Source organism: Psammomys obesus, unplaced genomic scaffold, assembly GCF_907164565.1.
Source record: "Psammomys obesus unplaced genomic scaffold, mPsaObe1.curated_primary_1811, whole genome shotgun sequence".
Taxonomy (NCBI): domain Eukaryota; kingdom Metazoa; phylum Chordata; class Mammalia; order Rodentia; family Muridae; genus Psammomys; species Psammomys obesus.
Genome location: NW_026596034.1, coordinates 33,141,792 through 33,166,490, shown reverse-complemented (window position 1 = coordinate 33,166,490; position 24,699 = coordinate 33,141,792). Strand labels below are relative to the sequence as shown.

Sequence of the window (24,699 nt, the reverse complement as noted above, 5' to 3'; positions counted from 1 at the left end):
TGTGTGTGTGTGTGTGTGTGTGTGTGTGTGTGTGTGTGTGTGTGTGTTGTATCCACATGTGATATGCCCATTCTCTTTACTTCATAGCTTTGTGTTGCATAAATATTGCCAAAACTTGTGGATCCAATATATTACAATGGATCTTTGTGTTGTTTTTCTTTTTGCAGCTCTTACAGATATGGCTGTGTCAAGCATTCTAGCACATGTCTTTTGGTAATTATATGTGCAAAACATAATGTCTACAATGTATGATCTATTCTGTGTGCATAAACACATAAATAATCTTATATGCAGCATGCACTTATATTTAATAAGTTGTATAACTTATTAAATATACATTTCCTCCCTCTGTACTGAAAATTTAGGTGCAGCTTAAAATACCTTCTGTATGTAATTTTAAACATTAAATATGTCCTTAATATAATTTCAACACATGTTTAAATTTTATTATGTAAACGACATGATTAAGTAGAAATATATTTTAACATGCAGACAATGCCTGCTTATTATATGAAATTAAATAAAATATATTACTTTAAAATGCAGCAGCAATGCCTGCTTATGTTATAAGTAAGTAACAAGGAGATGTGAGTGCTTTAAGGTCAGTCTTCTTTGCTGTAGCTAATGGTTTGGTGTGCCCCACTACAGTTCCTCCTTGTTTGTATACTTATGCATAGAGAAACCTGCATTTTCTTTTATCAAGAAGGAACAGAAAGGTGCATTCTGCATTTTCCTAGTCAGTGACTACAGACATGAGCTATGATTTAAAGCGCAGCAATAGAGTTTCCATTGAACAGCTTTCAGCTGGCTACTTTTCCGTCATGGCATTATCAGCCAGCCCTTGCTAGGTTTTGCCGCTGCAACACTCAAGTCCACAGACTTTCATCATATACCCTGCTGTACGTAGGCTTTATATTTGCAGGCTGGGGTCCCCAAAGTGCAGACAGCTGGTTAAAAAACATGAGCATTTTTTTTTAATTTTAGTAACTACTACCAGATTACCCCTCAAAAGCACACTGTCCTGCTAGTTGCCTGGCTATGGGATGCACCTTCATTTGCTACTGTATGAAGTGTTGAACTCCCGAAGTCCAGGGATGCTGGAAGAGTGCAAGCGAGCATCCTATGGCCTCTTTCTCTTTATGAAGGCACTGAGGATAGAGAAGTAATTACCCAACCGTTGAAGCTAAACCTTGCAAAACATACTTGTTTACACGTCACGTCCCTTCTCCCACCTGTCTGCAACCACTGATTTTGAAGACTAGAGAATATCTATCTGTCTGTCTGTCTGTCTGTCATCTGTCTGTCTGTCTGTCTGTCTGTGTGAGTGTTGTATAGAGAGTAGGGATGGCCCATGTGCCAAGATGCTTATGTGGAAGCCGGAGGACAATTTGCAAAATCAGTTCTCTTTTTTCCCCATGCGGGCCCTGGGGTTTGATCTTAGGTCATCAGCCTTGGCATCAGGTGGGCTTTACCCACAAATTCTTCTCTCTCACCTATTCCTGGGCTAACCACATTTGAGAATACACTGTCTAGAGCCCCCAAGTCTCCCCTGGAGGTGATAAAGCCAACAGCTTTTGCTAACATCACCAATATTACTTTAGGCACGCACACCCTATGCATCCCTGGCACTTTGAAGCAATATCCCGTCAATCTAGCGCTACTCAAAATCCCATCTTTGCTTTGCATCAGCTCTGTGGCTGGGAAAGTTCTTAACTTGAACATTGATATTTTTTATTACTACAAGAACAATATGAAAATATTCTGTTGCCTCCTTCACAAACGAAAACTGAGTGAAACAGTGCAGGAAGCCAGTGTGTTTAATATGTGCCAGGCATGCAACACTTTAGCTGTTTTTATTGTGGGACACTAGAAAAATACCTGATCGATGTCCTTGACTGTTTTCAGAAGCTCAGTGCTGTTTCTTGGAAAGTTCCTTTCTTTCTCAGTTAAATATAAACCCAGGGCATTGTTGTCTATCCTGCCCTCTGTTCCCCAGCCCCTTCCCCACCCCCACCTTTAGGGAGCAAGTCAAGTATCAACTGCAGAACGGAGATAGCCTGAGAGACAGCACGGGAGCTGTGCCCACACTCCTCCTCATTGTGTGTGCCAGAAGCCTGCACAGGGATGTATTACTCACCTTGCCTCAGCACCCCCACCTAGAGAATGTCAACCGAGCCTGCCCTGGATCTACTGAATAAAGAACTAGAAGAGATTCCCAATAGAACAATTACAGTTTAAGAAAATGGAGATGTTGAGTTCACCAATTTGCTCATTGCACAGTACACACACACACACACACACACACACACACACACACACTTTCTTGTGTACAGTGAATTTTAGTGACACCCAACATAGGTGACTTGTAAAATCACAACGTTGAACAAAAGAATCCAGGCAACAACAGACACACACACACAGATGTTAATCCCCCAAGCCAGTAAAGCCAAATTTCTATTTGAAGGTAGCTGGCAGGACTTACGCCTTCAAAGAAAATCAACACATCACCGTTGTACGATGAGAGGAGGTGGGTACTGAGAAGGAGAAGGGTTGTAAGGGGTCTTCCAGGTGCTAGCTTCTTTGTTGAGCTAAGTACACGAGTGCTTGTGTTAAGTTGGTAAACGGTGAGTGTCACACCTTTCCCTATGTCTATGATGCAGTTCTTCACGGAAACAGTAAGATCAACTCCACCAGGTGTGTGTGGCAGCAGGTGGTGCCTGGTGAGAGCAGCTCCCAGAAACGTCAGCGGCAAGACTTCCCTGAGCCCCTTAAAGTGTAAATTAACACCAGCTTTTTTTCAAAGGGAGCCTTACATAGGTAGGCTGGAATTTTCTTTTGGCCCATGGGCCTAACCTAACCCTTGATCCTGCTGCCAGGTGTCAAGTCCCGTTCAGGCCAGAAAGACTTGCCACCAAGTCTGACAACCTGAGTTTCATCTATTGTGGAAAGAGAGAACCAGCTCCCCAAAGTGTCCTATGATCTTCATGTACACACCATAGCGTGCATGTATGCACCCCCCCACACACACACACAAATGAAGAAATTTCAAAAAAAATGCAGTTTGACATTTCATTGGCCCACCAGCTCCCTGCTGGCTCTCCCCATTCTAAAACACCCTGATTTGCCTTCTATTCCTGTCTGGCTTTAATCTGCTATTGTGTATCAACTTCCCTCAATTCTCCTCCTTGCTGAGGAGTTTGGCTAGAAGCACCTCCCCCCAAAAAATGTCATCTTCTCTCCATTTTCAATTGATCCCCCTTCTCAGAATATATGGCTAATATCCATTTTTATGTTACCAATGGTTTCTGAGCCTCCTCCATAGCCTGGTGAAGTTCCCATCTTCCAACTGCTTCAGGCCAGAGGTTCAGTTTTTCTTTATAAATTTTACCTTGTGCATTTGGCTAGTAATACCTTCCAGTTTGTGGTCCTTATTAGACTTTCTTCTCACACCCTCACTAGCATGACCTATTAGATGTTTTATGGTCCAGGAAAAAAAATGGATGAGCCTTCTGTCTCTGGCCAGAGTTCAGAAGTTCAAGGAGGAGATGGGAAAGAACAGCAACCCCCATGAAGGAAGGAGGTGGCCCTCTTCTCTAAAGGAGAGGGGAGAAATGCTGTTTCCAAAACACAGAGAAGCTGGGGAAGAAAGCCACCTTACAGGGATGAAATGGGATGCTAATGTTTCCCGTGTATCCACTCAGTTTGTTTAAGAGCAAATCGCTAAGTTTAAATGAACAAACCCAGCAAGAAGCTGATGGATGCCATATTGGAAGTAGGGTTTTAGATGGCTTGGGAAAATCAGTGAGTCCATCGGGGTTGTTTCTGAGTTGTGCTCCCACAGAGCAAATATATCTTGGGCAGAGAGAAAGGGGCCATGAGGAAGTTCATGTTCAAAGGAGGCATCAGGGGACCTAGGCTCACACTCAACATGCCCTCTGTTTGTTTACAGATTCTGAGCCCTCTCATCTACTTCCAGGAAGGAAGCTGAGAAGGGACTCATCCACAGAGGGACATGGCACATGCCTCTCAAAGGTTAGCTGAAGCCCGCCTGCCCACTGAGCATTTGCTAACGCTCTCCAAACTCCTGGGTGAAGAGGCTGACCACACACTAGGCCAGCATTAGGAGTATCAGGATTAGTCTAGAAAGACATGAGCCCTTCCGAGTTCCTGCTTGAGAGGGCTCATCGTGGCCAGGACAACTCACTATTATCCTGGCAAACACACCTCTGATGGAGGCTCCTCGCCTCTCTTAATTGGAGCATTCACTCAAAAGATTTTTCAGTTGTGTGTCTATGTATCCAGGGCAGCTCAAGGCCCTCAGAGCTTATTCCTTTGAGGAGTCCTCCTGAAGGATCAGACCTGTCTCCCAGTTTCTGTAGAGGGGTAGAGGCCTAAAGTCATGACCTCTACTCTGATCAAGCCTTTGTACTTTTGTACTTTTGCCTTGGCTAAGCCTTGTGCTCTCCACTCACTCAGCCCCATTTAAACAACCAGGGCAGAGGAGGAGACATGGCTCTGTGGTTAAGAGTGCCTGCTGCTCTTGCAGAAAGCCAGAGTTCAGTTCCCAATACTCACATAAGGTGGTTCACAACTGCCTATAACTTAAGCTCCAGGGGACCCAACATTCTCTTCTGGCCTCCCCAGGTACTTGCACACACGTGCATGCACACAGAAACACACACATGTTCACACACAGAAAGATAAATTAGAAATAAACTAGTTCAACCATCCGAATCACATCTACACAGCCAGGTTGGAACTTAGCTCCTACTGAATAAAACGAGTCGTCATGGCCAATGCCTGGCTTTGTTCACCTCTGACAACCCTGGAGAGTTGTCTTAACCGACCACGTGAAATGCCAGGGTCCTTCTTGAGGTGAATATTACAGAGTTCTTGAGCTCAGATACCTACTTGTCTTGAAACCTCCCGGTTGTATGGTAATAACTTTGACTCCCCATTTGGAAAGCTCTATTCTCATGACTGACGAAAACATGGTTATCGCTGCCTTTGTTGAGGTGTAGGCTGCCAGCATTTGCAATGGAATCTTGCCTGTGGGAAAAATGGGAGAAAAAAAGATAAGGCTTGATATTTTCATTCACTCATCCAATACATATTTAAAGTATCTGACTGCATTCCAGGAAGTGATGTCAACAGTAACCAGGTCAGGCAAAGGTATGCAAGGTCCTGCTGAATCCAGGTGAGTTCATATTCTTGGTTACTCCTACTGTATGGATGTATTTACTTCTAAATGAAATGTGATTGATGTTGGGTTAACAGCATCTACTCTACTCACTCAAGGCCTTCAGCTTTATCAGCCTTCATTCTGAAGGTATACCTAATGTATCATTTGGTGGCGGGGGGGGGGAAGGTTGGATAAGGCTTACATACACTTCCGCCCATTATGGCAATATCCAACAATAAACTCAATACTAGTTGCAATGAGGAGCAACATATACCATGGCGAATTATGGGGGCATTTCTGTAAAGAGCATGAGAAATAACTTAGTCTGTGAATGAACAAATGTCCATTGCCCTGTCTATATCACATTTACTTTAGTACATTGAGGCTTAAGCTGGGCCAGGTTGCAGACAAAGGAAGAGCTTTAGAAGGCAGGGGCTCAAAGGAAACAAGAAAGTGTGAAGCTATCTGTTTGGAATAAAGGGCTCTGAAGATGCGATTAAGCTGTAATCACTAGGTAAGGTTGTTCTAGACTAGAATAAGCCTTTAAGGAGCTGGGGAGAGGCTCACCAGCTCACATGTAAAACTCCAAGTGTGATGATGCATGTCTGTATCCCCAGCACTGGACAGGCAGAGACAGGCAGATCTCTAGGACTCATTGGCTAGTCAGCCCAGGGGAGCTGATGAGCTCCGGGTTCAGAGAAAGACCCTGTCTCAAAAAAAAAGTAAGATAGAGAATGATCTAAGAAGAGCCCTGGCAGCAAGCTGTAGCCTTCCCAAGCACATGCTCACAGATACACCTACTCATACAAACATGCGCACACATGCACATACAGCTTACACACAAACAAATAATAACAACAACCAAATAAGTAGATGAAGTTGAATGAGCCCTAAGAAAGCAAAGGATGGGACATTAGGGGCACAGAAGGGAAAGCCACGTGAAGACAGAAGCACAAGTTTGGGGTCTCCTGGGAGAAGCCCAGGACATCTGCAGCCACAAGAAAATGGAAGATGAGAGCTTAAACTCTCCTCCGGAGACTTCGAAAGGTGCAGTCATGCTAAGCCTTTGATTTTGACTTGTGGCCTTCAGCACCATGAAAGAAAGAAAGAAAAAAAAAATCTGTTCTAAGCCAGTTGGTTAAAGGAACCAAGGAACTGATCCAGGTATGTTCTAGGTGGGGAAACAATGCACTCTGGCGGGATGAAAAATACCCAAGTCTCAGAGCACAAAGAAAACAGGACGAGGACATGACCTCTAGTATTGATAATGATTTCCTTGGCCAAAGAAGATTCACTTGGTGAATGGCTACAGTAGAATACAACCCAGCCATTAAAGGCCATAAATTAGTATGCATAGCCACAGAGAGGTCTCAAAGTAATTACAGTGAGTGACAGAACCAAACAAAATTGAGTGTGTGCTCTTTATTATGGTATTTACGTAAAACTCTCAAAAATACAAACTAATCTATAATAAGAGAAACCTATCTGTCTCTTGGCCTCGGCCTCTCTGCCCTTCTCTCTCAGTTTCTCTGTGTGAATGTGCATGTATCTGTATCTGTCTGTATGTGACTGTCTCTGTCACTGTCACAGTCTCTGTCTCTTTCTCTTGACTGCCTCTGTCTGTCCGTCATTGACTCTGTCTCTTTGTCTCTCTCTGTCTCTGAGTGTGTGTGCATGTGTGTGCGTGTGTGTGTCCATAATATAAGAAAACAGTGAGGAGGAAGCGCCTGCAACCTGGAAGCTAGCCCTCGCCAGAACAAGATCCTACTGTCATCTTGACTTCAAACTTCAGCCTCCAGAAGTGAAAGAAAATAAATTTCTGCTGCTTGAGCCGGCCGTCTGTGGTATTATGTTATGGCTGCCATGCAGACTAACTCAGGAGATGAGGAGGAGCAAGAGAAAGGGATTAAAATTGTCCAAGGGCTTCAAGAAAAGGAAGATCACAGGAGAGAGAAAAAGAGAAGGAAAGAGGAAAGGAGAAAAAAGAGAGACTGCCATGGGTTAGCATAAAGAACCATGTGGCCAGGAGGAGCTTGCTCGGAGGATCAGGAGACAGAGAAAAGCAGCCCAGATGGAAAACATGTGCGAGTATTTATGAGAGTTTTGGATGGGAAGTAGCCCAGATAGGAATAATTAAAGCAACTGGCATGGGATATGAGGCTGGGAGATAACAAGGTAGCCTCGGGCATTAGTTTCTGCCTAGTTCCAGTTTATAGGTATATTAGTAATCTAACAGGTGCCTGTGTCTCTTACTGATATGATAGCGGGTTAAATAATAACCACCATAATAATAATTGTGTAATTAAAAGTAAGCATTAATAGCTTTTCCTCAACGCAGACCATTGCTGGTGGATGAGCTTTCATCATCCCCTCCTGCGCCTCCATCATGAACAGACTTCCCTTACACAAGGCTGGAATACACAGTATAATGACTAGGGTACACTGCCTGGGACTAGATTATTTTTTAAGCAAACTGAGTAGACATAGAGCTGGGATTCGAACACAGCAAGTATTAGTTCCAGAGTCCATATATTAGCCTCTATCTGATACCATGCCTCCTGGCTGGCCAATCTCCACCATTCATATAAATGATGAAAAGGGGAACATACAGTTAAACCCCATGATCTATCTGCACTTGCTACACAACTAAGAGTATGCCTCTTAACCCACTTTCTCTTTTTTGGACTTTTGCACCAATAAAAGGAAGCAGTTAGATGACAGATGGCAACAATCATATAAAGACCATGTGCTCATGTGTGTTGGGAAGGGAACCAATTTTGTCACAGTCTGTCACCCTAACTTACTTAGTGGGTTCTAGACCAATGAGAGACTTTGCCAGAAAGAAAGAAAGAAAGAAAGAAAGAAAGAAAGAAAGAAAGAAAGAAAGAAAGAAAGAAAGAAAGAAAGAAAGGAAGGAAGGAAGGAAGGAAGGAAGGAAGGAAGGAAGGAAGGAAGGAAGGAAGGAAGGAAGGAAGGAAGGAAGGAAGGAAGACTGGAAATGTCCAAGGAACAATACCTAAAGTAGTCAAGACTGTCCTTCATGTATCTGAACACATATGACACACACAAAAAGAGAGAGACAGACAGACAGACACACACACACACACACACAGAGGGAACTACTGACAGTACCTGCATCTATACAGTTGACACGAATTTAAACAGCTAGCATGGCACCAGCATAAAGTTGGCACCCTACAAGGGCTTCCTATTATTGGTACTACCCAACTTTTTCACCTAACAGCTTTCTAGCCCACAAGTCTCTTTTTTATTAAATTTTTATTTTTTATATTAATTACAGTTTATTCATTTTGTATCCCAGCTGTAGCTCCCTCCTTCATTCCATCCCAATCCCAACCTCCCTCCCTCATCTCCCCCCATGCCTCTCTCCAAGTCCACCAATAGGAGAGGTCCTCCTCCCCTTCCCTCTGACCCTTGTTTTTATCAGGTCTCATCAGGAATGGCTGCATTGTCCTCCTCTGTGGCCTGGCAAAGCTGCTCCACCCTCACGGGGAGGTGATCAAAGAGCCAGGCACTGAGTTAATGTCAGAGACAGTCTCTGTTCCCCTTACTAAAGAACCTACTTGGACACTGAGCTGCCATGGGCTACATCTGAGCAAGGGTTCTAGGTTATCTCCATGCATGGTCCTTGTTTGGAGTATCAGTCTCAGAAAAGACCCCTGTGCCCAGATTTTTGTTGTTGTTGTTGTTGCTCTCCTGTGGAACTCCTGTCCTCTCCAGGTCTTATTGTTTCTCCCTTCTTTCATAAGATTCCCTGCACTCTGCCCAAAGTGTCTTAAAGATTAGATTTTATCATTTTTTAATTATGCATGGGTGTCTGTTTGCAGGCATGTGCACATGAATACATGAGCCCATGGAGGCTAGACAATCACATTCAAGCTGGGGTTACAGGCAGTTGTGAGCTGACCAATGTGGGCACTAGGAACCTAACTGGGTCCTCTGCAAGAGCAAAAGGAGCTCTTAACTACTGGGCCATCTCCCCAGTCCCAGGGTCCCTTCCCCCAACTCCCTTTTTTAGCATGAAGCTAAGGTGTGATTATATGGGAATTAAGGGAGAGATGAAGCTTCTCAAATGAATTCCCCAGGCAGCACAGCAGGGGGCAGAACACAACAGCCTTTCCCAGGGGCTACATAGGAAAGATGGAAGTTCAGGATGGCTCATTCACTCTCCAGTACCTCGCCTAGCTAGGGCCACCCAGACCTAATCTCAGGAGAATATTATGAGGTCTCTCACCTAGCTTCTGATTCTTCTAAGGTGGACTGAAGTTGACAAAGTCTGCTTAAACCCTTCCCATGAGCTCAGGAGAATCAGGCCTGCCGATTCCCCTGAGGATGATCAGCAGAAACTCCCAACAGCATGTAATGGTTTCCTTGCTATTTGAAGGTCTCTGAGACTATGATGAGCTGCGGGTGCCACAAGATCAAGGTCCAGAACCTTGTTCCCCAAAAGGTGAGAAAGGGCCAGAAGTAGAGGCATAAATTCTCAGGCCCCACTCTAGACCAATCTAGACCCATTAAGTCAGTAATATGGGGTTGGGACCCAGAAAATCTATTATTGTAATAAAGCATGTAACATAAACATAACATTACATAACACAAAATTGACTATATGAATATTTTAAAGTATATGACTCTGTAGCATTTAGTCCGTTCAGCTCTGGGCCTCCAATCATTTAGTCCAATCAACACTTCCATCAGTCACTTCTGCCTTTTAGAACATTCTCATCACCTCGAAAGGAACGCTGACACACATTAAGCCATTATTCCTCGGTCAACCACCTATGTTGCTTCCTGTCTCTATGGATTCCCCCATTGCAGACAGTTCACAGAAATAGAATCACACACTGCTTGGCCATCCATGTCCGTCTTCTGTCTAGAAATTATGATGCTATGCTCTATGATGTTTCCAAGCTTCATCCATACTGTAGCATGAATCAATAATTCCTTCTTTCTCAATGCCTTGTTGAGATTCTACGTCTATTCTGTGCCACATTTGTGTAGTGACCCATTGATGGATATCTGGGTTGTTTTCACCTTTTGCTCTTGTGAGTAATGCCGCCATTTACAGCTATGTAGTGGTTCCTGCTGAAGCCCTTGTTTTCTATTCTTTTCAGTATATGCCTAGGAATAGATTACTGGGCCTCCAGTTCTCTGTTTAACTTACTAAGGGACTGGCTAATGGTTTTTCGGAACGGCTTCCCCAGTTTCAACTTCCAGCAGGAGGGGATAGGATTCCAGCCCCTCCACATCCTCACTGGCATGTGTTCTTTTCTTTAGTTTTGATGTGGACACAGTGATGGGGCACTGTATGTACTTTGTTCTGTGGGAAGGGATCCACAGATATTGACACTGCTCTGCTTGCTTTTGGTGATGTTTCAATCAGTTCCTCCCTGGCTCAGGAGGAATGCAAGACTCAGAGGCCTCAATGTTTGCAAATCCTCCCCATTCTACTGAGAGAAAACAATGTTGAAAAAAAAAATCTTGCCCCTGAACAAAGTGGCCACCATATGGACAAGTGGCAGAGCCTAAGGTTTTGTCACTAAGGGGCGGTGGGTGTGGCAGCTTCTAGGGGAATCAAAGACATGGGTGTTTCCAAACTCCTCACAAAGCATAGGATAACCTCCTGCCCCAAATGTCAGCAGGTCAGGGGAAGAGCTGCGTGACTTCCTTACACAACCTAGTATTTGAGACTTCCCAGGTTCTTCATAGTCTCCACGTGATGGCTCATACTAAAATAGAAGATAAGTAAGCGCCCTGCCCCTTGTCACCATCTGATAACAAGAGAGAAAAATTCAGATCCTCCCTGACTCGAAACCCCTGAAGCCCAAGTCATTCCAGACGGGGTTGTTTTCAACCATTCTCATTTAGAGACACTGTGTAGCTGTATACAAATATTTGCTTTGGTTTCCTAAGAAGAAAACTGGCTGGGAAAAGCTCTTAGATCACTCTTGGACAATTGCAGATCTTTCTCAGTTCTCTAAATACTTGGTTAAATATTTATCCAACTGCTTTTCTGGGATTAGAGATTAGGATTAGCTGGAGAGCTAACCCTGTGTGGCTGAGATGAAAAATATGCTACTACAGGAGAGTGCCTCTGAGTGGGTATGTGCTCAGTCCCCCCATTCCCTTTACTCTAGAGAGATGTGGAGATGGCAGGGTGTCATTCAACTAAGAAGTAGAGCAGATTCCAAACTTCCTAACTTCCAGCTTTTGACAGGGAGGAAATGCTTGACAACTTGCTAGAGAACCATTCATGGATCAAGGTCCTAGGGCAGAAGGGGATTCCCAAGGGAGGGGAAGGAGTTAGGGAAGGAGATGGTGAAGAGAAGGGTGAGTGAAGACAGGAGGGGGGAGTTAGAGAAGCTGACTGTTTCTTCAGTCTGTAAGAGCTCCAGACAGGAAATCAATATGGCCTATAGTGTATACCATCAATCCTTCCTCCACCTCGGCTTACCACTGCATCCTAAGAAAGGCAGAACTTATTGAGGTTCCCAGATCAGCTTGAAGAGCTAAGAATCAGTGAAAGGAATGTGCTGGAAGTGTGTGAAAAGAAGAGCGTGGGAAACAGAGAAGGGAAGAGTCAAGATTTAGAAGCTAGAGAAGACAGAAGAAGGACGCTGACCAGAGGTGGGATGGCAGCGGCTGAAAAGCCGGGGGGGGGGGTTCATTAAAGAAGATCTGCGTATGAGATTTACCCTCTCCCTCTTCCCTCCACTAAGTGTTTAAGAAAATACGCTCTCTGCAGTTGGCATCTACTTTGTGGGATGATTGAAGAACTAGTAATTAATTTAGGAATGTGTAAAGACTGAATAGAGGGCTGATGAGATGGCCCAGCAGGTAAAGACACGTGTTTCCCAGCCCAAGGACCTGAATTCAATCCCTGGGACCCACTTGGTAGAAGGACATAATTGACTCCCCAAAGTTGTCCTTTGACCACAAATTCACCATGACACATGTGCACACACAAACACACACTTTAAAATAAGCGTGAGGAGATTTAATGGGTTTAAAGATATTTCCATGCATGCCCAGGTTGCACAAAAGTGGGAGGACTGGGTCTTCAGATTTGGAGAAAAGAAAATGTTTGGGATTGGCCTGGCATGTAACATAAAACACAGGTAACAAAGGTTTGCCCACAGAGAGAGCTAAACCAATCCATTAGACATGTTCCTTACTGGAAGAAGAGTGTTAGGTATCTAGCCGAGAAATAGAGTTAACAAAAGATATCATCAAGACATCTGCTGAGACAGCTTGAGGCACAGTGAACCATGACTAACCACTAGTGTTCGGTATTGAAAAGGGAAGGCAGCCCAGCATTTTGGTAGGAAGTACAGACATATCTCTCTTGTAAAGAATCTGTGAAAGGGCCTATAGGCATTCGATCTGCTATCCATGTCAAACCAGGTGTACTAGCTTTCTGTTGCTGCTAGAACGAACTACCACCAACTCACACAATGCCTGTGGGTGAATTCTTCCTCTCTTCATCAGACCAGATTCCTCCTCATAACAGCATTAGCTTCCTTGGTGCTATTAGCCCACAGTCACAAACTATGTGAATAGGCTTTTTCTATGTTCCAGCTCAACTCTTTCTGGCTTATAGAGCGTTCCAGGAAGGGTAACAGAGATTTCAGACTCCAGATAGTCTGCCAGGTCCAGATAAACAGGATCACTTTGGAAAGCAGACACTAGTGACCAGCTCCCTGTTTTCTCCTTCCAAGATCCCTGCTTCAGAACAGGAAACCAGTCACAATGACACTTTTCAAAACCACTCGTAGCAGTATCGCCAAGAGCTACAGCATTGAGTTGATGGCACAGTGGGTGGTGATGCCTGTGGTTACGTAAATTATGGGTTACCTTTTTATAAAATAATTATGGCTTTTATTTATTTGTATATATGCGTGCCTGTGTGAATTTCTGTGCACCCTGTACAAGTAGGAGCCTGCGAAGGTAAGAAGAGATATGTACACACTACACACAAGTATGTGTTCATGTGAAAGGCAGAGGTCGCACTAGATGTCTTCCTCATTTTTCTTTCCACCTTACTTTTTGAAGCAAGGTCTCCTTGAATCTGGAGCTCACTCATTCATCTAGGCTGACTACCAAATGATCTTCAGGTAGCCACCTGTCTCTATCTCCCCAGTGCTAAGATTATGAGTACATACTGCCACAGCTGGCTCCCCACACGGGTTCTGAGGATCCAAATACAGGCTTTACAGACAGAGCTATCTCCCTTGCCCTAAACCAGCTCTTTACTTTTCTTCAAATTATTTTTTTATTATGTCACAAAATTCTCCACGATGGTCCAAGAAATTCCTCTTTATGACTTCTGCTGAATTCTTTGGTCACTCACCAATATACTACAGATAGAATTTTGTGTACATTTCCTGCAACCTCGTGTGCTGAATGAACCCCTCACTCTCAGTGTTATGGGCATTTACAGAGACTGTTAGGGTCTCTAGTAGGTCCCTAAGTCCGTGTGATGGGCATCTGCCTAAGAAGAGACAGCGGGAATACAAGTTCAGACGGGAAGAGTGGAAAAGGGTACATCACAAAGGGGCCTTGAAAACCCACAAGAGAAACCTCAGCAGAAACCAACACTTTTCTGACACCTTTGTCTTGGACTTTGAGCCTTCAGAAAAGAAACACCTGCTGTCTAAGCCACCCAGTCCTTGGCCATGCTTCTGTTCTGCAGCCTGTGCAAATTAATACAGAGGGGGATGGATCTTCAGGAAGCTGCATTTCTGTCTTCTAACAGCCCCCACCCCTTTAGGGGTAGCCTAAATAGATAGGTAGCCTCTGTCTCCCGATTTCCTGTTACTATCCCATGACCTTTCAACTAAGTCCCGCGTGGCTCTTGTGCCCTCCAAATGTGCTTCCTGAGTTTCTATGAGATAAAGCTGGGCTTGAAGAAGGAACACTTCATACGTTTGGTGGAGGCTTGGAAAGGAACAAAGCCAAGCAGGTTCTGTGCTTGGAAATGTGAGAGGCCAGAGGAGAAGAGAGATGTAAGGAGAGCCAGCATGGGAGGCCCAAAGTACAGTTGATTGCAGATGCAATGTCCTGGTACTGATCCTAAGAAAATGTGACGGTAAGGCTAGATGCAAAACCACGCAACCGGAGGTTGAGGCTAGAAGCAAGATGATGTGGTTTGCTTTAACACTGCAAAGTTACGAAAACTGCAAGAACTTGTGGTCATCAGAGTGTCACAAGCCAAGCAGAAGACACAGAGAAGGGCAGTCTATGGGGTGTAAGTTCTTGCTTTCGAAAGAGTTTAAGTTATGTACATGTGGATGGGTGTGTGGGCCTGAGCGTGGTACCAGCAGAGGCCAGAAGAGAGCATCAGATCCCCTGGGGCTACAGTTACAACTGGGTGTGAGCTGTCTTACGTGGGTGCTGGAAACTGGGCTCTAGTCCTCTATAAGAGCAGTGAAGGCTCTTAACCACTGAGCCATCTCTTCAGCCCCTGCTACAAGTTTCTAAGTCGCCCCATCCATTCTTCATTTTTCATTCATTCACGCGTTTGAATTTCTTTTTCTTTTTGCTTGTGTATATGTGCGCACATATGCACATGTGTGGATTTGTCTTGTGTCTGCAGGTACACATGGGCGCATGTGTGGATGGAGGCCAGAGGTGAACAATTTGTGTGTGAGAGAGAGAGAATGAGAGAGAGAGAGAGAGAGAGAGAGGAAGTCCCATGGATCCACCTGTCCCACCTCCACAGTGCTGGCATTGTAAGGGTAATGCCACCACACCTGGCTTTTTCATGTGGGTTCTGAGGATTGAACTCAGGTCTTCATGACTGTAAGACAAGCATCTTACTACTGTGCTCACCTCCCCAAACTCTTGTTTTTATTTTAACCTTTGTGGTACCCAAACTGATGACAGAGGCGATTGAGTTTAGTGTAAACTCATTATTCTTCATCTTCAGCCTCCCTGGTGCTAGGATTATAGGGGAACCACAAGGCCCAACTGCATTTGTTCGCCTATTTATTGATGCTACTTCCTGCGAGGTCCTAGGTCTACAGCACACACTCTGTGCTAGAGACCACTTAGACTCGTAGGAAGGAAGGGTCTGCCTGAAGTAAGAACAAAGACAAGAAAGAGAAAAGCATCCTCGGCAATCACCTCAGGAGAAGTTCGCTGAGTGAATGAGGGAGGGAGTGTGTGGGGGCTCTGCCAGAAGTACCGGGGGTGGGGAGGAGGAACCGTGAAAGTGCAAGAGGTAAGTTTCCAAAATGTTTGAAAGGATAAAAGACAAAGGGAAAAATGTTGCATGTTGGTTGGGGGCTGGGAAAATGGCTTAGTTAGTAAAGTGTTTACAAGCATGAGGCCCCGAGTCCAAATCCAGTCCCCTCAACTAAAAAAGGGGGGGAGGGGAATGATGACATATCCCTCAGTGCTAGGAAGGTAGACACAAAAAGAGCCTTCGATTTTGCTAGCTGGCCAGTCTATCTACGCTAGTGAGCTCCAGATTTGGTGACAGATCCTGTCAAATAATAATAATAATAATAATAATAATGATGATGATGATGTAGAAAATACCTCCATGCTCCATATACATGTGTACACACACGTGTGCAAGTATCTACACATAGGCATGCGTGCACACACATACACGCGTGCATACACACACACACACACACACACACACACACACACACCAATATTCCAATATTAGCAGTAAAGTCTGGTGTCCATCTCTAAAGAAGGGAGCTGGGGGTCCAGAGCCCAGACCCCTTTGACTTTCTTCTCATCCTGCAGAAACCTGAGAAATAGCACCAGAAGATCTCCCAAAGCTGAGGAAAGCCTGGGGAACGCCTGGGTGTAACGTACTTCCCACGCACAGGCTGTTGCTTATAGAAAGTGAGACAGCCAGGTTGTTGACACATCCTGCCCGGGGACCCAACCAACAAAGGTGAGGGCAACATCACAGTCAACCTTGTCGGGTAGACCCAGGGTGCCTAAGGTGGGCACAGAGCCAAGCCGTTTCAGCTCACAGGAAACAGCAGAGTGCTGTGTTCAGAGAAGGCTGAAGAGAGGCTGCCCTCCGCGCCAGTCACCCGTAACTTGAGCTGTGTTGTCCTACATGACGTCCGTCAATCCCCAGTGATGAACATGGTAATTAACAGAGAATAGAGTAGGACTTCCACATGAGAGGATTTGAAAGGAGAGAAAGGTCAACCGTGAATACTCACACTGACTCACTGCGTGACCCAGCCCTGCTTTTGTGCGCCCTGCTCTCTTGTGTAGCCCGCAGAGAGTGCACACCTCATGACGGTCACCCCTTGACCGCCTGCCACCAGGCTGACTCACTTGCTATGCTGCTCATGTTCACCAGCCTCCCCTTAGATTTTCTAAGTAGAGGCAGAAACGTCTTGGTGACCTCCACCGTCCCGAAGAAGTTCACAGCCATGCATTTCCTGTAGCTGGTCATGGGGATGAGTTCCCCGTCTATCGGGAAGTTTATGATGCCAGCATTGTTGACCACGGCCCACAGCCCTGGGGACAAAATGAAACAGCTGTGAGGACGGGAGAGACGGGAGCATGTGGGGAGTTTCACACATCAAGTCCTGGAACCACAGAACCCCCTTTGCAATGTCGATTTCAGGCAGATCACAAACTTCCTAACCTTGGTCTCTTCTCACAGACTTAACCCCTGCCCTCCCCACCCCCCACCATTGCTGGGGCACTGTGAGGAGAACAAATGTGTGTAACAGTAAACAGTGGCTTTGGAGATCCTCTCCTTTTAACATTTTTATTTTGTGTGTGAGGTGGGGGTGCACGCGTACCGTAGCTTGCACGTATAGGTTGTGGATAATATTGACTGAACTCAGATCATCGGGCTTAGCAGCATCCACCTTTACTCCCTGAAATATCCTGCCAGCCCAGCCCTTCCTTTGCCTAGTAGCCCTTTTCTTATAGCCGGGAAGCTGGGTATTCACTGTCCATGGCAATAGCTGGCACAGCAGGAGGATACCGGCATAGTGTGCCTGGTCTTCAGGCAGTGGTTCTCAACCTGTGGGTCTCGACCCCCACAGGGGCCTGCATATCAGATATTTATATAATGATTCGTGAGAGTAGCGAGATTAGAGCTATGAGTTAGGAACTGAGAATTTTATGGTTGGGGGTCACCACAACAAGAAGAACTGTATTAAAGGGCCATAGAATTAGGAAGGTTGAGAACCACTGTCTTAAAGTTTCAAAGCTGTTTCCTCCTCAAAGGAGTATTTCTAAAGACCATCAGAAACCATTCCCACACTGCAGGATGAGATACCTACCATCTTCCTTCTTCTCTACGCTAAAAGCCTGGCAACAAGAAGGAAAGTACCAACAGCAGGGGTAACTACAATGTCCCTAACACCGTGACTCCTACTTCCTGGCTCAATGTCACTCCTTGATTAACCTCAGAATCCCAGAACTGGTTCAGACATACTCCTGGCCCCACCAGAAATTCCAGGTGGGCATGAAGTGGGGCCTGAGCGTCTGCCTCTCAGCTAAGTCCAGATGGGGGCTGATGATGGAGATTGGAACATCCTTGGAGAACCACTGGCCCCACTGGTGTTGCATAACCCTCCTGGTGCATTAGGATACTGTTTCTTCAAGCAACCCCAAGGCCCGAACTACCTGCCAGATTATTATATCAACCTGTGGGGCGGGGAAGAGAGGGGATCCAAACATGATTATGAGCAGTGTTTAAACCTTGGCAAGAATACAATAGGGAACCACCGCCTAAAGGAAGGGTGGGAAAGAATGAATACAATACTTCTGAGTCAGGCAAAGCAGGCGATGACTTAAACTGGAACTTTCAATTACTTTTGGGTTATTTATGCCTCCCCTCTGATAACAATATACTCGGCAGCCTAGTTTTTTCATCTTCACGTGTTATACACACACACACACCCATCTCCAAATAGTGCACCAAGCAACTTCAGAAACCTTTCACCTGCATAGCAGTGCCTGTACTCCCATCTCCCAACAGCGGTATAAGTCCCACCCCCGGCCCCCGCCCCGGAACAATCATATTTAGTTTCTATTCAAGCACATTCTCAACATATCCAGGTATGAAGACTAGAAGGGCCGATTCAGCCAGAACTGGTACGGGGTATGTGTGCAGGAAGGCAAAACTATATCCTCTAATAACCTTTTAAGGAGAACTCTCTATTTACCATCTTTAGCCTAGGTACAGTTGGGTGTGTTTAATGAGTAAAGTCAAGCGCATTGTGGGAAGGGACATGCGCAGTACTGGAGTGGTTACGTAACCTAGCCAGCCAATCAGAATAGAAAAGCACCCAAAGCACGCTGTTTAGTACCCAACCCTGCCTTCCTTTAGGTCTCTTAAAAGGAGGTGCCAAGCTGTAGCCTGGGGCATGAGAGTACTGTTATTCATGTGGCCTGCAGTCAGTCTTAGAGGTGTGTTCCTCTGTAACCTGAGCTATCACTTTGCTCCCAATAAAATTACTTTGACTCTCTGAAAATCCGTTTGAGCTTTTATTTTCAATTCTTTGGGTGAGAGGGCAAGAGTCCCAGTAACGATCCCATAAGGATTCCTTTCCGTTTTGAAGAGTGGGGTTCTGGAGTAAAAGCGGGAGACCTGAGGGAAGCAGGCGTGATGGGAGCCAGGGGTGCTAAGCTTAGATAGACTTGAACAGACCCAGCAGCCCCAACATGGCATGGACAGTATATATCAAAGTGTGGTTTGCTCCCACATTGGAGTTGGACAAAACAAACAGACTAAAGGAAAGGAGCCCAAGAGCAGGCACAAGAGACCCACTCTTTCACCCTTTGAGAAATTCCATAAAACTAGAAGCCATAATATATACACAAAGGACTGCATATATACAGCATGTGGGCCCTGTGCATGCTGCCTCAGTCTCGGTGTGTTCATATGTGCTTTGGTCATGCTGATTTAGAGGGCCCTGTTTTCTTTCTTGGAGTCCTCCATCCCCTCCGGTTCTTACCCTCATTCTGGCTCCTCTTCCACAGTGTTCCCTGATCCCTGAGGGGAGGGATTTGATGGAGACATCCTGCTTTGGGCTGAGTATAGCAAGGTCTCTCACTCTTTGCCTAATGTCTGGCTGTGAATCTCTGTCTTTGTTCCCATCTGCTGCAGAAGGAAGCTTCTCTGACTAAGGCAGTGGTCTGTGAGTATAGGAGAACATTATTAGGAGTCATTTGGGGGCATTGTTTGTAACCTGACTCAGGTCTGCAGGGTCAGAAACTGTCCATCAGTAAGTTGCTAACCTCTGCAACTGCTGTGGTTAACCTTCCACAATCCTGACGCATATTCTAAAGTCAGCAGGGTGGTATGGGAGGGAGTGGAGCATGTCCCCAACAGTGGCTTCTGGTGGCAGAGGCAAGGTGATAGCAGCCAAGCCACACATAAGAACACAACCCGGCTCTGTACCTGTCAGGGAGGATCAACATGAAGCTCTGACCCTCAAGACCAGATCTTCCATCCCCAAGCGTTTAAACAATGCCCCCGAGAAATGAGAGCAGGCTCAAAATCCTGGCATCTCTTTTGTCATACCACTGAATGATGGTTCTAAGCCAAGACCAAGTTGTGTCACAGAAAATAAAATGATGTTTCTTGTAAGCCAGAGTTGTGATCACAGGCAGGCACCTAAGGCTGTGACCATTTAACTGGGATGAAGACCGCCACACAGAGAGAACGGGTGGGAGTAAGTGCAGAGGAGGTCTCTTTCACAGCCACTACAGGCCATGAGAAAACAAAAAGGAGAGGTTGTGCTCATGTGCACCTCTACTTACGGACCTTGACATTTGACTGGCATGTAATTTCCATATCCAAAAATATTCTGAAAACCATAAAGACCATTCTTAATTCATGGGCCAATGAGCCAAGCAGAGCAGGTGGCAAAACATGATGAAAAGTTTTATTAGCTCTTTGGGTTTGGAGATCCCACCTTCTATCTAGATCTTAACAAAATATGTAATAGGTGACTGGACTCTTGTGCCATCAGTAGAACTTACTGCTAATGTCCACCCATGATCTGATGCTTGTTAACCTTCCAGAGAATTCTAAACTGGCCAATAAGCCAATTACACTGTGGGCCTCAGTTACACCTTGGTACTAATTAATATCAGTTAGCAATGATCAGTATATTAACACGAAATCAATAGTAGTCTGGGCAGGAATACAACATCATCAGCTGTCCTCCAGAAAACCTGCTGCTTTATCTAGAGGGTCTAGATGGGTCTTTTTTTTTTTTTTTTTTTTTTTTTTTGGTGATTCTGTGGCTCCAGTTTCTCTTTAAGAAGACTGAAGTTGGAGAAACCTGGAGTGAGCAGGCAGGTGGGTCACTCCTTCTGGCCCGGGGTACAGCTGCCTTTCAGGATATTAACTATAGAATACCAGGAGCCCGTGCCATGAAAACTGAGCTCCCACATCCCTTCCTGCCTGGATACCACCACAGTATTTCTGTGTCTGGAACTCATTATTCCATCACTACAGATGGTTAAATGCTGCGCTGCTGGAGCTCACAAAAGGATTCTGCATTCAATGTCTCCTTCTCTAAGACGTTACTAAGAGAGACTTAGGAGTGACAAGTGAGATCTATTGGTTGGTCAAAGATCAAGCTAGGAAAACTTCCTATCTGACTTGGGGGCTGAAGAAATGAGTCAGGGGTTAAGAGACCTTACTCTTGGCAGACAACTAGAATTTGGTTCCATGAAGCCAGGTCAGGAAGCTCACAACTGCCTGTAACACAGCTCCAAAAAATCTGATGCCTTCTTCTGTCTTTCTGTCTGTCTGTCTGTCTCTGTCTCTGTCTCAGTCTCTTTCTCTTATGCATACACATGCACACACACAGGCACACACATACAAAATATTTTTTAAAGAAAAAAATGAGATACAGAGTTAATAAAATGTAACTAATAATAAAAATAAAAAAATGTAAAAAAAAAATGCCCAAAGAAATTTTTTTTAAAAAATCTAAAAAACAAAAACAAACCACACAGATTTTGTTTGTTTGTTTGTTTGTTTTATTTTTTGAATCTTGGCCAACTCTTCGTGGGCATGGGGCCTGGCCTGGAGTGTGATTAACACACCCAGGGCACTCCTTTGGAGAAAACTAACTTTTCCTTTGCCACTGGCTATCAATTGGAGATAGCTTCTTGGTTAGAAGTGGGTGCCCATATCTACATCTCTTTCTCAGTGCTGGAACCCCGTCTAATTTGCACCTGTGTGGGTCTTGTGTGTGATGTCACAGCCCCTGTGAGTTGACTGATGTGCATCAATCCCATTGTATCAGGTAGGCATTGTTTCGGTCTCTCTATGTTTCACATGATCTGTACCTTAAACTTGAAGCCTGCCTTCTGACTGTCATTCAAATGGAAATCATAATAAATAATAAAGACTGAAAAAAAAAGAAAATAATGGCACTATGCTGTAGTTGTTGAAAAATAATTCCCCAATAACTAATGATCTTTTATTTCTTTCTTCTTATCTCATTTTTGCTGTGGTTCTCAACATATAGGCCATGACCCCTTTGAGGATCAAATGACCCTTTCACAGGGGCCACATATCAGATATCCTGCACAATAGATGTGTACATTAAGATCCATAAGAGGGGGGCTGGAGCAATGGCCCAACAGTTAAGAGTACTGGCTGCTCTTTCAGAGGACCCTGGGTTCAGTTCCCAGCACTCACATGACAGCTACAACTGTCTGTAATTTCAAAATTCCAGATAATCTGACATCCTCACACCAACACACATAAAAAATTTAAAAAAATATTCATAACAGTAGCAAAATTACAGTTAGGAAGTAGTAACAAAAATATTTTTTATGGATGGGGGTCAGAACAACATGAGAAGCTGTTTCAAAGAGTCACAGCATTAGGAAGGTTGGTTGAGGACCACTGCATTTATGAGTAAGTACTTACTGTTCTAAATGTTGAATTGGGGGGCACAGAGGCCTTTACTAAGTATCGATTGCCTTGTTCCAAACTCTTCTAATTTCTTTCTATAATAATCCTCAGCTACAAAACATGGCTGGTGCCATCACTTCCCTTTCATTGGGGATGTCAGCTGTGAGGGAGGCAGAACCTGGAGTGCCCAGGGCTTCCACATACAGTCTCAAGCTGGTAAAGACTAGCACTGGTGAAAATAGAACTCAAAAGCAGAAAGCAAGTCCCAAAGGCATTGCTTAATGGCTGGATCCAGCTGTGTCTGGCACCAACAGTCCTATAAGCAAGCATGTTCCTTCTTTATGTTAGTAAATTTGTGCCAGGCCGAGTCACCTGCATCCGAGTGAGCCATGACGTGCTCATGGGTCTTAGTCTCAAGGGTCTTGGCAAGGAGTGGGAGAGGAGCAGGTGTTTACAATGGTGAGGTGATTCCGTAGTAAGCAAGGGATAACGACAAGTGTAGAAGGCTCACCTGGAAAGTTAGGAAGTGATGGCATGGGTGAGCCGTCCCCCATGGGAGTATGGAGCATCTGTTACAAAGACTTTGTTGGCAAAGACAATAGTGATAGGAAGAGGGAGATGAGACAAGGAGTCAAGGAGGTAGAAGCTGGATTGCAGCAGTGGGGCATGCCATTCTATTCTGGAACATTCCAGAGTGTACCATGTGGACCATCAGGTACCACAGAGAAATGGTTTGACAGACCATATCCCATGGAGCTTCAGTCTTTGTCAAGGTGTTTGGATCGTGCATGTGCAGAAGGAGAAGCACAGCATCAGACAATGAGCCATGTGCAAAGCAAATCATGGCCACAGAGTAACTTGTCCCGGAGACTTCATGTATCAGAGGCTCTAGAGAACAAGTGACACTATAAGAGGATTGTATTATGAGGATTGTATGCCACTGGAAAGTAATAGAGAAGTACAGGTGGCAGAAAGCCATTGAGATTCCCAGACAGGCAGCAGGGGGACCTTGGAAAACCCACAGAGGAGGTAAGGCTATTGGGGTACCTGGACAGGCAGCAAGTTGGCCATCGAGGTATCCACACAGGAGAAACATTCCAGAAAAGAATAGCGTTTCCCACTGCTGTCTAGCTACTCATTGGGATGCCAGACAGGAGGTCGTAAAGACTGTAGCAAACCACAGCTCTTTGGAGATCTTGGAGAGAGGATAAGTGACAGATATCTAGGAGGGAGAACTGACAGTACTCCAGGCCAGTAGGACAGAGAGATTAAGTTGGAGGTCTCAGGGGCCACCAGGCCACTGGCTCAAATGATTGGGTATTCAGGCAAACAAGTTGCCTTTCAGGCTGACTTTGGGGGAAAAGATAACAAGGTCCGCTCTGAACACGGTAAGCCTGAACCTCTGGGATATAAGCGGAAATGTTTGGAAGACAACTTTGTGTGTTTAGGTCCAGATAGGAGGAAGAAGGGGCAGGTGGGCTGCATAGCTTTGGAAGGTATTAGCATAAATTAGTTTTTCATCCCTGACCAAACATTAACATCACCTAGGGAGCTTTAAAGAATAAAAACTGGTGATGAGGCTGGGCGATAGCGTGTTGGGTAAGCTGCTTAGTGTGTAAGCATAAGGACCTGCATTTAGATCTCCAGCCCCCACAAAAGCTCTGCTGTAATGCCAGCACTAAGGGCGTGTGTTGGGGGTGAGGTAAAGGGATCCCAGCGCCTTGATGGTCAACCACACTGGCCAAAACAACAAGCTCTATATCAAAAACCAAGACAGCGATTGAGAGAATGACACCTGACATCGACACACACACACACACACACACACACACACACACTGCTGCTGCTGCCTCAGAGGCTCTCCTTAAGTAAGCTGCAATAATTAAACTTTGGGATGGATGCAACCAATTGTGACCAACCCCCAGGCATGGGCCCGGGAGTTCAGAAGGGAATCACTTACATGATGCCCATGATGTCACCATCTCAAATGTCTAAACCTCAATCAAGGGGCTCTCACTTTCATCTCATTTGGGTTCCACAGGATTTGAACCCCAATGCTGGGCTCAAGCAGGGGGTCTTTTCAAACCCTCCTCCAATGTGCAAGGGACAGAGAGCTCTTGGCCTAAGGGTAAAGCGCTCTGACCCAGGAGCGAGGCATGGAAAGCTGCAGATGAAGCCAACTGGGAAGATTCAGATTTGATGGGGAGATGGAGGAAGAGACCCATCCAGGAAGTAGAGGTAATAACCAGGAGCTGGGGAGCAAGGAGAGGCTGGGAGCTCCAAACGTGAGCAGGGGAGTGTCCCCTTGGAACAGTACAGAAAAGAGGTCTTTGCTCTCCAAGATGACAGTGGTAGCCTTGCGGTGACAGCCTACATTCATGCAATCAGGCATGAAGATGTGAAGACAGATGGAGGCTTCATCTCAGAGACCTGGTCACAACTGAAGAAGAGAAGGGTAGGGCCTGAAGGAGGCATGTGGTCCTGTGGCTATTTGTTAAGCAGGGAAAGACCAATGCATGTTGCTATCGCAGGAAGAAAGCAAAGAGCAGGGGATAGAGGAGGGATGAGAGACCGCACAAGAAGAAATGGGAGGTGCTAGAGTGCACTACAA

At 45.3% G+C, this 24,699-nt stretch overlaps 1 protein-coding gene across 2 annotated transcripts in view; it reads right to left on the bottom strand.

Moving 5' to 3' along the window:
- Hsd17b2 (hydroxysteroid 17-beta dehydrogenase 2) overlaps positions 1-24,699 on the bottom strand; it is a 56,840-nt gene that overhangs the window by 1,409 nt on the left and 30,732 nt on the right. The window contains exons 3-4 of one of the 2 annotated variants that reach the window (XM_055621313.1): positions 16,517-16,702; positions 4,912-5,049 (exon numbers count right to left, since the gene is read on the bottom strand). In XM_055621313.1, the coding sequence (XP_055477288.1) occupies positions 4,912-5,049; positions 16,517-16,702 (324 nt within the window). The remainder of the gene's footprint in view (positions 1-4,911; positions 5,050-16,516; positions 16,703-24,699) is intronic. The other variant, XM_055621314.1, reaches the window with a different exon arrangement.